Source organism: Monopterus albus, unplaced genomic scaffold, assembly GCF_001952655.1.
Source record: "Monopterus albus unplaced genomic scaffold, M_albus_1.0 scaffold23.1, whole genome shotgun sequence".
Lineage (NCBI taxonomy): Eukaryota > Metazoa > Chordata > Actinopteri > Synbranchiformes > Synbranchidae > Monopterus > Monopterus albus.
In genome coordinates, this window is record NW_018127903.1 from 4,083,134 (window position 1) to 4,094,640 (window position 11,507).

Genomic DNA, 11,507 nt, shown 5'->3' on the forward strand with positions numbered 1-11,507 from the left:
AAGCTTGGTGACCAGCAGCTGCTGTCCGGACTATGCAGCCCTGGCTGATTCCATTCAGTGCAAGTCATCAGAGTAAACTAATGAGCAAAAAAGTACTGAACTGTAGTGTGCCTTAAGGTTCATGCAGTTATGCAAGGTGCGCCAACATATATTGTGTTTACATAAGGTATACTCTGTATATAAATAAATATATGTTTAGTATTTTAACTGTAGGTAGATCACTATGACTTGGTCGTTTAAAAAGTAGCTCGCAAGGTGAAAAAGTGTGGGCACCCCTGCTCTACCACATCATCAAAACACCACGCAAGGGAATACTTTTCATCCCTCCAGTGAAGCTACAGAAGCTTAGATCATCTATGAAAAGGAGCATTAAAGCTGTTATGGAGGCTAGTGGTGGCCCAACACCTGAGAATCTGGTTGGGGGTCACTGATCACTGTGTTCATTAAGTTTCTAGATGTATAATAAAATATATACCTTTGTGCTCTTGAACTTACTAGAACAATGAAGCTTGACTGGAGGAAGGCAGAGTTCTTTGGCAATATCTGAATTCTTGATCTTCAGAGCTTCATCGACCTGCAGGATAAAAGCAAATTAACTAGTTACACAACCAACAAAAGCAAGCACACCGGCCTAGAAAGCCTCTTTTGTCATCTGTGTTGCACTAACTTACCGACTTCCCCTTCACCCACTCTGTTGCTAGAGAACTGGAGGCAATGGCTGATCCGCAGCCAAATGTCTTAAATTTTGCAACCACAATCTTACCATTTTCATCCACCTGGACCTGAAATCAACATAGAGTCATATAATTTGTAATTCAACAGGAAATTGAAAGTCAGGACAGCAGTTATTTGGTTGTAATCCCTGTACTTCACCTCTAACTCACCTGAAGTTTCATTACATCTCCACAGGCTGGTGCACCTACTAATCCGGTCCCCACATTCTTGGAGCGTTTGTCCAAAGAGCCCACATTTCTTGGGTTTTCATAGTGGTCCACCACCTTCAGGAAAGTGATAAATACACAAAATAGTGTGTTACTGTTCTGGTGCTTTAGGTAACAAACTAAACAGATAGGACGCTGCTCGTAAATTAAAGTTCGCTAACGTTACACAGTCCTGCAGACATCACACACATAACACCAGTTGCCACCATAACTCAGGTGACATAGCTTGGCTAAAGTTATAGCTTTATAATATACTCAGCCGGTTACCTTTTCGTGATATGAACAGAGAACATTCAGCTCCGGTCTGAAAAACCTTCTGCTAAATAACAACAGCGAGGTAGCAGAATTTCGTAATGAGACAGTCGCCATGTTTAAATGCCGATGATTGACGGAAGTTACCGAGTATATACGACCACTCTCTGTTGACAAACAAGTGAAGAAGAGAGGTTTTATCGACGAAGGAGCCCCTAGCGGAAATAGTTATACGTGAGTTCAGTTTAGGGACAGGCTCCGCCTCTCACGATACGGCTGGCTTGCTTGTTACCAGGCAGACAGTCTTTCCAACATGGCAGCGTCAAGCAACGCAGAGCAAACGCAGTTGCAAGATATGGAGGAGGAAGATGCAGGGATGGAGGAGAGAGAAATTGAATCGGACGAAGAGGAGGAGGTTGGTATGCGAATAGAAAATTCAGATGACGAAGAGGATGATTCGTCGGAAGATGAGAAAGAAAATGAAGCCGAAATCCAGCGGTTGGAGGAGCAGGTAATTAGCCAGGCTTTATGTTAGTCAACTAACGTTAGCCGAAGAGCTAATGAGAATGAATGGATGGTAAACACAGTCAGCAACTAGTCTGCAGCTTATAAACTGTGAGTACATCTGTACTGCACTGGTTCACAGAAAATATAATACAGTAACGTTTATTGCTGTCATTCAAAATAATTAAATGGGCGCGTATGATACGACGTCATTCATATCGTGATTAGCTGCTCTGCTAATCTGTGATGCTAACGGCTTGACTAGGAACCGTTCAGTATGGCAGTTCGGTGAGACGTTACAGCTTTTAGTGTTGTTACTGTAAAAGAATACCATGTAAACAGAACGTTCATACTATCCTAACTTTATCGGATGTTACGGGTAAGGTGTTAAATTCGTCGTACTGATAACGTCTTACTACATACAACAACATATTGTATGCTCTCTGTGCTTCAACACAAGCTAGCCGCAGAGTGGAAACACTGTGGCCAGTTTATTAGGTACACCTAGCTACAGCTAATGTAATCTCGTGCAACAAATCCCACCTTCTTGAAGGTTATAGTGTTCAGTAGTCATTTTTGGAGGTTGTATGAGCTGCTGTTAAGTTGTAAGACTAGATTATTGTATTAGAAAAATGTTAAAAAGGTGGAACTGTAGAGTTTTTTCTTCAAAAAACATTATTAGTTGATTATCAAAATAAATGCCGATTAGTTTTATGTCAGTAATGAATCAACTAAGGCTTTCAGCTCTGATAGAATTTGCTGCATTATTTTGTAGCTAGGTGTCCCTAATAAACTTGCGACTGTGGTACCTCAGAGGGAAATGTCTGGATTTTTCTCCTATTTTTTGAAATAGTATGCAGTATATTTTAATCAAGTATTAATTGTAGAGCTGTAATTGTTTTGAAATAAATTAAATTACTGCCGCTTAGCTGTTATGGTGTAAATTTACCTTAGTTATTAAGATGGCACTAAGATCAAATTATAGCTACAGTTTTAACTATATCTTTTTTGTCAGTGACAACAAGTTACTGCTAAATACGTAAAGAAGAAGCATGAGTTAATGACCATGGATTTAATTGTATTGAGTCTTACCGTCCTTTTGTTTTTGTGTGATTTTTCAGCTGTCAATCAATGCTTTTGACTACAACTGCCATGTGGATCTCATCAAACTACTCAAACAGGAAGGAGAGCTTTTCCGTCTGCGAAAGGCAAGACAAAAGATGAGTGAACTTTTTCCACTCACTGAAGGTCAGTGTATGTCTGATACAGTTTTGGGGTGAGAAGAATCAGCTGACAGAAACATGTCATTATTTGTGCAACTGAAACCACTTTTTCTTGAACTCTGCAGAGATTTGGCTTGACTGGCTCAAGGATGAGATCCGCCTGACTGAGGAGGAGCCGAACCGGGAGAAATTATATGAACTTTTTGAGAAAGCCGTAAAAGATTATATTTGTGAGTGCATTGCACCATTGTTACTGCCTTTTGATTTTACATTAATTTATTAGATGATAGCATTTAATTTTGTGTCTTTATATCAAGGTCCAGATATCTGGCTTGAATATGCTCAGTATTCAATTGGTGGCATGGGCTCACCAGGTGGCATAGACAAGGTGAGAGCCATCTTTGAGAGAGCCTTGACAGCGGTGGGGCTTCACATGACCAAGGGACAGATGGTGTGGGAGGCGTACAGAGAGTTTGAGAACGCCATTTTGTCCACAGTCCAGGTTTGTGTTTCTGTCAATAGGAGAGGTCTTATTTATTGTCAGACATTCGCTCTGTGTTTGTTGCTGTTTCATTGTACACTCCGCTGGTAGTTTAATAGGTAGCACATCGTTCCTGTAATAAATCCATCCTCATGAAGGGGATCATGTTCAGGTTTTTGTTGAGACTATTTTATACAGCTGTTGATACAACTGTGATCATTTTGTAAGATGCAAGATCCAGCTCTTCTAGTAAGTTATTAGCAAGCTAGTAAGGCTAGCTAAGCTAACATTAGACTACAGCTGTTGCCAGGTTCAGCACACTATATAGCATGGATGCATATGGACTGCTCTGCAAGTAGATAAAGTTGATACTAGTTCATAAACTCTGAAGCTGAATGTTTACCCCCTCAGTCCACGGGAATATTGAAAAATGCACGTGGGAAAGCTGATCAGTCAGATCAGTGTGATTAGCGATCCAGTTGATTTGTTTCAAATATTTATTGGTTTCAACCAGTGCTGCTGAAGCAGGAAGAGAGAGATGTAGGAGAGAAACATGCTGCTGTGGGAGAGCCCACCCACTGAGCTACTGCTATGAGTAGAATCTATGTATTTGCCACATTTCTCAGTGACTTTCTCTTCTTGTCTCACTAATAATAGTTTAGCTGCAAAACATTCAAAAACTACATTGATGAATTCAGTGAAATATAATTCATTGACATATGAAAACTTAATTGAATGCCTTTTGATGTTAGACTTAATTGACCTTTACTGAATGTTGACAGCATGTTCTCTGCTGCCTTCCCTCTCAGCCTCCCCCTGGCAGGATTCCCAGCCACGAGGAGAAGGAGCTGCTGAACACTCAGCTTGAGCGAATCCATACGCTGTTTCGCCGCCAGCTGGCCATCCCCTTAATGGGTAAGCATCTTTTCTCCAGACAGGTTGCTGCAAAATGGGCAGGATTCCTGTTGTAAGGGCCGTGTCTTCACCTGAAAAACTGAATTACTCCATTTGAAATGCTAATGCTGCCTTGTGGGATAAGTTGAGAGTGCCATGTTTATGATGGGGCTTTTGAAATGGCAGACAAATTTAGAAAGAAAGCAGTCCTCTCCAGGCTCTGACCATCATTTTTCTTTCAGTTGTGGACTAGAGGTAGCCACAAGGTCTAGCTTTCTTATCAGAACTTAACACTTGCTGAATTGTTCAATAAAAGTGTGGGACATTAGGAGATTAGGCAGGATACATAAAAACATTTTCAGATTTACACTAACCTAGAACATGTACTTCTCAACTTTACTCCTTCAAATTTTGTAAATACTATATGTGATGAACATGTCTTTATTGATAGTGTTGAAAAAAGCTAAAGTGTCTTTAAATTTTGAAATAATTGTGCTCTGTTGCTTTGTAGACATGGAAGCCACCTATGCAGAGTATGAGGAGTGGGCTGAACATGGTGTTCCTGAGACGGTCGTACATCAGTACAAAAAGGCTCTGCAGCAGATGGAGAAGTGCAGATCATTTGAAGAGTCACTGGTAACTTACTTGCATTGATAGTTCTGACTTTGAACATTTTCTCCTCCCTGAAACATCTATGACAATTGTCCTGACTTTTAATGATGTGCATAGTTTGTGTGATGCATAACATCTGCATGTTGCTATCTTGCTGCAGCTGGTAGCAGAACCTCCCAAGCTGGCAGAGTATCAGGCGTACATCAACTTTGAGCTAAAGGAGGGTGACCCAGCGCGGATCCAGATAATCTTTGAGCGGGCTCTGGCAGAGAACTGCCTGGTACCAGACATGTGGGCAAAATACACCACTTATCTTGTGAGTACTGGTCAGTGTTTGGCGTTGTGCTGTTGTTTGAAGTCTTCCAGTCAGCTGTGTAGAATATGGGCTCATTTCACACGCCATTAGCTTCCAGTATGACCATTCTTTTTCAGTGCCTACAACATGCCAACTCCATCATCACCTGCCAGCACAAGCTAGTATCAGAGTGTTGCAATGAACTTATCTCGATAAACTGATTGGATTGGTATTAGATCATTGAAGTAGCTATATCCTGAATGGATTTTTTTTTGTTTTGTTTTGTTTTTTCAAATTATTGCAAATGACTGTGTCCAGATCCCTATTTGATTAAATATGCCTGTACTACTCATAACTGTCTGACTTGCTTACTGAGTGTTTAGCAGTGTGTAAATAGCAATTTCGTAACAGCCAGTGTATAAGAATACACAGAAGGAAGGGGTGGTGGCTGATAGAAGTGATTCTACACATTCAGCAACAGGTCTTGTTTGAACCATTTTGTTAATTATCTTGTGCGGGCTCCACAGGATCGGCAGCTGAAGATCAAAGAGCTGGTTCTCTCTACTCATGAACGTGCTGTCAGGAACTGTCCCTGGACCATGGGTTTGTGGAAGAGCTACCTGCTGGCTCTGGAGAGGCACGGAGCTGATCACCAGACTGTCTCAGGTAACAGTGCATGCAGGATGAAGCTGTTGTTTTCATTTTATTTGTGTTATATAATGTTACTGTTTATATATGTATTTGCAGCAAGCATTACTGAAGTCAATGTGTATGAAATGTTGAAAGTATGACAATTTTGAAGAGTCATTACTGTTTTGAATATATTTTAAATACTAGTGCTCCTGTGGGGAATTATCTTTACCCATATGGTGGTATGTTGGATCCTGTTTGGTGTTATCATGTTATTTGTTCTTACACACAGATGTTTTTGAGAAGGCGCTGAATGCTGGTTTCATTCAAGCTACTGATTATGTGGAAATTTGGCAGGCGTACCTCGACTACCTGAGGAGACGTGTGGATTTCAGCAAAGGTGATGACGAGCATCTGAAAACCAGTTTGCCTCTGACTTAAGAAAGCTGATTGTTCCTTTGCTGATATTTTCTTTTTTTTTTCTTTTTGCAGAATCGAGTAAAGAGTTAGAGGAGTTACGAGGAGCCTTCTCTCGAGCTCTAGACTACATGAAACAAGATGTTGAAGAAAGTAAGTGGATTTCACTGGGATTTATTTTTGCGGGGGCTCAGGTTGGCTTTCATGTGTTTCACTGTGTTGTGCCTCTGTAGGGTTTGGTGAAAGTGGAGATCCATCTTGTATCATTATGCAGATCTGGGCAAGGGTAGAGGTAAGGATTGTTACTATGACAACCATTTTCAAGCGCTTGAATTCTGCAGTCTTGACATTGTACTTAATCTTTGTCTAGTCTTTCATTATGTAACTGCCGACCTGGCTAAGGAATTATATAACAAAATCTTTGAGCTTCTCAATTTAAACTTAATACAGGCTTATTAAACTTTGTTACCAAAAACAAATTTACTGAGATAGAGGGTAAAGAACTGAAGAACCTAAAGGACACAATGCAAACTGGGAATGCTGTTTTGTCATGTCTTTAAAGTTCTGCATGTACTGTTATCTTTCTTTGACAACTTTAAATGTGATATAGAGCGCATGCATCTCCTATTTTCCCTTTCTTCTCCCTGCAAGGCCCTCCACTGCAAGAACATGCAAAAAGCCAGAGAACTGTGGGACAGTATCATGACTAAAGGGAACGCCAAATACGCCAACATGTGGTTGGAGTACTATAACCTAGAAAGGTCTGACAGTACGCATCTCATGACGAGCTTACTTCAGGTGCAGTGGTGATGTCCTTGTTAGCTAAAACTTGAATATGCTGTCTACATTTTAACTTTATGCATAGGTCTTATGGAGACCCTGTTCACTGTCGGAAGGCTCTCCACAGAGCAGTTCAGTGCACCTCAGACTACCCTGAGCATGTATCTGAAGTCCTGCTCACCTTTGAGAGGGTGGAAGGTGAGTCCAACTATTAAAGTCAGTGTTTGCATAAGCATAACATTCACAAATGACAGCGTGTCTCTATGTTGTGTGTCCTGGCCTGAAGGTTCTCTGGAGGACTGGGATGTAGCAGTGCAGAAGACTGAGACCCGGCTGAACAGGATTAATGAGCAGCGAGCAAAGGTAGGAGAACATGTCAGCTCTGCACTGAGCAGCAGTATCATTTAGCTGCTTTTGGCTAATGTTATCATGTTCTGCCTATCTGTTAGATGGCTGAGAAAGAAGCCAGCTTGGCTCGCCAAGAGGAGGAGAGAGCTGAGCAGAAGCGGAAGGCCAAGGCAGACAAGAAGGGTCAGAAGAAAGTCCAGAAGGGAACTCGAGCTGGGGGGAAGAGGAAAGCAGAGCAGGATGATTATCGAGATGAGTGGAATGAGGACTCGGGTAAGAGACTCCTTAGATTGGATGATTGGACTTTTCTTTTTTGAGCAAATTTAAGTGTGATATTATTCATGGCGTGTTTCCTAATTTTTCTTTTCAAAGCCCCTAAAAGGCACAGAGGAAATGGTGACCAAACCACAGAGTACATGGAGACCGAGACGGGACTCTCTGGGAGGAACGCTCCCCCTGGTTATAAGCCTGCCCCACCTGGTGCTATCAAAGCGCAGCAGGGAGCAGTGGCAGCCGATGACAAGCTAGAGCTTCGAAATGATAGCAACAGTGTGTTCATCAGCAACCTGGCGTACACCCTGGAGGAACCAGAGGCCAAGCTCAGGACGCTGTTTGAGACATGTGGTCCAATCAAACAGATTCGCCCAGTCTACACCATCAAAGGGAACTTCAAAGGCTACGGCTATGTACAGTTTGAATCCCAAGCGTCAGTCCCTGAAGCCCTGAAGCTGGACAGGCAGGAGGTGGAGGGCAGGCCCATGTTTGTGTCACCTAGTGTGGATAAAAACAAAAATCCCGATTTTAAGGTAAATGTAAAATATGAACACAAGTAGGTGTGTGTGTGTGTGTGTGGTTTTTTTTTTTGTTTGTTTTTAAAGACCAGAGTATCTGCAGGCCTTAAAGTTTTAAAAGTCAATCCAATTTTTTTTTGTACATATATTAAACAACTAAGTTTCCTTTACGAATCTTAATGTTTTCTTTTGCCATTAACTTGAAATATTTAATTAACTAGTTAATTCATCTATCCATTTGGTAAGACAGGTGTGTAGTAAAAAGGGCTTAAAAAGTCTTAAATTTAACTTGGTGAACCTGCGGGAACCCTGCTAACATGCAGTACAAGTGACACCTTCACATTAATGTCCCCTTAGGTGTTTAAATACAACACATCAATGGAGAAACACAAAATCTTCATTTCTGGTCTGCCGTTCTCATGTACTAAAGAGCAACTAGAAGAAATCTGCAAAAGTCATGGCACTATCAAAGATGTTCGTCTGGTCACATATCGCTCAGGAAAACCCAAGGTGAGGCAAAGAGGAGGATGGTGCCCACATCTGACTAAAAATAGTCTGATGAAGTTAATAATTACCACACAGACGCTGACGTGGTCAGGGTATAGACCCTGCCGTTGCCATGTTAACTGTTGTCCTGTGTGTCTCTGCAGGGTCTGGCATATGTTGAGTTTGCAGATGAAACCCAGGCGTCTCAGGCAGTTCTGAAAATGGATGGCATGGACGTAGAGGGCAACAAAATCTCTGTCGCTATAAGTAACCCTCCTCGAAGAAACATGGCAGATAACCCTGGTACCAATAGACCCACAACACACATGATGCCTCGTCAGGCCTACGGATCGTAAGTTTATTTACGCATTACTCTGTTCCAGCTGAGGTTCTCTGACCATCTGCCATCCTCACTTTTGTAAATGTGCAGAAACAAAGCTGTTTTGCCTTTTTCCAGGAGAGGAAGAGGACATACCCAGCTGTCGTTACTTCCTCGTTCCCTGCACCGACAAAGCGTGCCTGCAGGCAAAGTGGAGAATGGGACAGCAGCTGAGCGAGTGCCACCAACAGCCAGCGCCTCGGTGAGCACAGCTGGTGAGACGAAACCTTTGTCAAATTCAGACTTTGCCAGGATGCTTCTCAATAAGTGAGAAGACGAGTGAGTGAATTCTGACCGCCTTCACACTGAAAGCCATCTTGTGTCCTTACAAATTAGTGGTGATTTTTCTGTAGTTGGTTACCTGACTTCCCTTTAATCTCAGTATTGTTCTCATCATCCGTTCTGCAAGATTGCCTTAATCACCAAGCTCCTGCCCTACATCACAAACCCTTTTCAACCAAGACTTTCCACCAGTGTGACAGATTGTTCTTGTTGGGTGTGTATGGAGGTGGTGGGCTTTTTATTTTTATTTTTTTTAAGTGTATCTTGTTTGTCTGTAAATATGCTGTATCTAAAATTGTAAACCTCATGTTGCAAGGTGTCTTCGTTGTGTAATGTGAAAGGGATCTGACAGAAACATATTGGAGAGTATGTTTTTTAAATATTCAAAGCAGCCAAACCTGTGAATGTTGTTTAAAAGGGTATATGCAAAGGTCCGACAGTTCAGATGTGGTGTGATATAGTTGGTGTGTGTACATATGTTGGAAGACATTGTTTAGATGTTTTTAGGAAACTAAGGAATTGAGTTGTGTAACTTATTTTGACCTTTGAGGACACAGCTATCAAGCCTTTTCAGACTGTATAAATCATTGTTTTTACATAACGCACTATCTTAGTTACCACTTGTGAGTCAACAGTATTACAGTACCCCTAAAGGATAGTTAATTGGCTTTATTTTGGCCCGATGGTATGTTATAATTTGAGGACTGCCCTGATGTTATGTCATGTCAGTGAGTCAACAGTATTACAGTACCCCTAAAGGATAGTTAATTGGCTTTATTTTGGCCCGATGGTATGTTATAATTTGAGGACTGCCCTGATGTTATGCTAACAATTGATTGAGTTGTAGCATTTACACAGCTACAATAAGTATACTGTGCCGATACATCAGTTTCCATACATTACTTGTTAGTGTGACCTGTCTGTTTAGGCTAAAGATGTCCATCATTAAATCGCTTTACTTGTTTTAGTTTGATTTATGTGCTGTATGTCAAAGGAGCGAGAAATGGGCAATAATCTCTTGTGAAATTCAAAGAGTGCACACTTAAGCATGGAGTTAATGATACTGGAGAAATGTGTCTGATTGGCTGCTTTGGTGACTGGACAGATCCGACTACTGTTTTAATTTAGTTTATAAAATGTTTTCAATAGGTTTGACCCTTAACATGAAATAATACACGAATACACCCAACAGTGTAGAGCTGCAGTGATTAGTCTGACAGAAAATTAGATGGCAACTTTAATTATTAGCCTACCTACATATTCTGTTTTCAGCATCTCAAACGTTAGGATTACTTGCTTTTCCTTTTCTTTAATTTTTTTTTATGTATGTGGGTTTTAGACTCGATATGGCAAAAAGAAGACATTTGTTGACATCACCTTGGGCTTTCAGATACTGTGACAGGCATTTTTATAGACCAAATATTTGAGAAAATAATCGGCACTTTGATAGTAAAATAAGTGATACCTGCAGCCCTGCAACCATTCATTGGTATAAAAGATGTTTAAGATGTTAAAAGGAGATTATGACAACAAAAGCTTTTTTTTCCCCGCATGTGTTCAGTAGTGTTGATGTGAACCTGGGTGTTAGCGTGAGCCACATTTAGGTGACAGCTTTTCAGTATTCTGGGATAAGAGGCTGTTGCCATCATCTACAGATATTTAGGTCTGCAGCGACTTAAACACGAGAAGTAAATCTATGCAGTTTTCCTAGTCAACCATTTATCTACCAGACCACTTGTCTTTGGATATTAATGACTGTCTGTGTACATAATGTTCAGTATGGTAGTTTCAAAAAGGTCACCATAGTTTGTAATAAAGTTTTCAAAACAGATGGAACAGAAGCTATATGTATTGCTCTCACCACAGTGGCCTAATCTAAAAAAAAAAAAAAAAAAAATGTTGGTCTCTAGAAGTCAACGTCTGTTATATGTCCTAATAACAAAAGATGGTATGTGTGCATTGCTGTTTTGTATCATTTCTATGGTCAATGTTCTGAATTTGCTTTAGAGGTAACTGATATATTGATATTATGTTCAGTCACAGTATTTATTTTCCCGCTTATTTCATTATTAACCCTTTTCTACCCTTGAGTTCTGTACAAAAAAAAAGAGCAAAAAGTCTTTCTCCTGGTCTAAACTTGGTTTTAATAAAGTTATGTAAATCATCTTTGTTCCCAGCATGACACCCATTCA

General features: G+C 40.7%; 2 protein-coding genes across 2 annotated transcripts in view; one reads left to right on the forward strand and one right to left on the reverse strand.

Moving 5' to 3' along the window:
- Positions 1–1,409, reverse strand: part of iscua (iron-sulfur cluster assembly enzyme a) — a 3,108-nt gene extending 1,699 nt beyond the window's left edge. Inside the window, exons 1-4 of the mRNA XM_020594429.1 lie at positions 1,209–1,409; positions 885–998; positions 672–782; positions 496–574 (exon numbers count right to left, since the gene is read on the reverse strand). Coding sequence (XP_020450085.1) covers positions 496–574; positions 672–782; positions 885–998; positions 1,209–1,310 — 406 coding nt within the window. The 5' untranslated portion in view covers positions 1,311–1,409. The remainder of the gene's footprint in view (positions 1–495; positions 575–671; positions 783–884; positions 999–1,208) is intronic.
- Positions 1,410–1,491: 82 nt separating this feature from the next.
- On the forward strand, positions 1,492–10,037 carry sart3 (spliceosome associated factor 3, U4/U6 recycling protein). The gene is made up of 19 exons (XM_020594428.1): positions 1,492–1,704; positions 2,819–2,945; positions 3,046–3,150; positions 3,238–3,422; positions 4,211–4,316; positions 4,807–4,931; positions 5,068–5,223; positions 5,730–5,868; positions 6,125–6,232; positions 6,325–6,402; positions 6,483–6,541; positions 6,901–7,010; positions 7,115–7,227; positions 7,316–7,392; positions 7,479–7,650; positions 7,750–8,183; positions 8,526–8,678; positions 8,819–9,006; positions 9,112–10,037. Exons 1-19 carry the CDS (start codon positions 1,507–1,509, stop codon positions 9,302–9,304), a joined length of 2,826 nt encoding a protein of 941 aa, XP_020450084.1. The 5' UTR covers positions 1,492–1,506; the 3' UTR covers positions 9,305–10,037.
- The last annotated feature ends 1,470 nt before the right edge of the window (positions 10,038–11,507 follow it).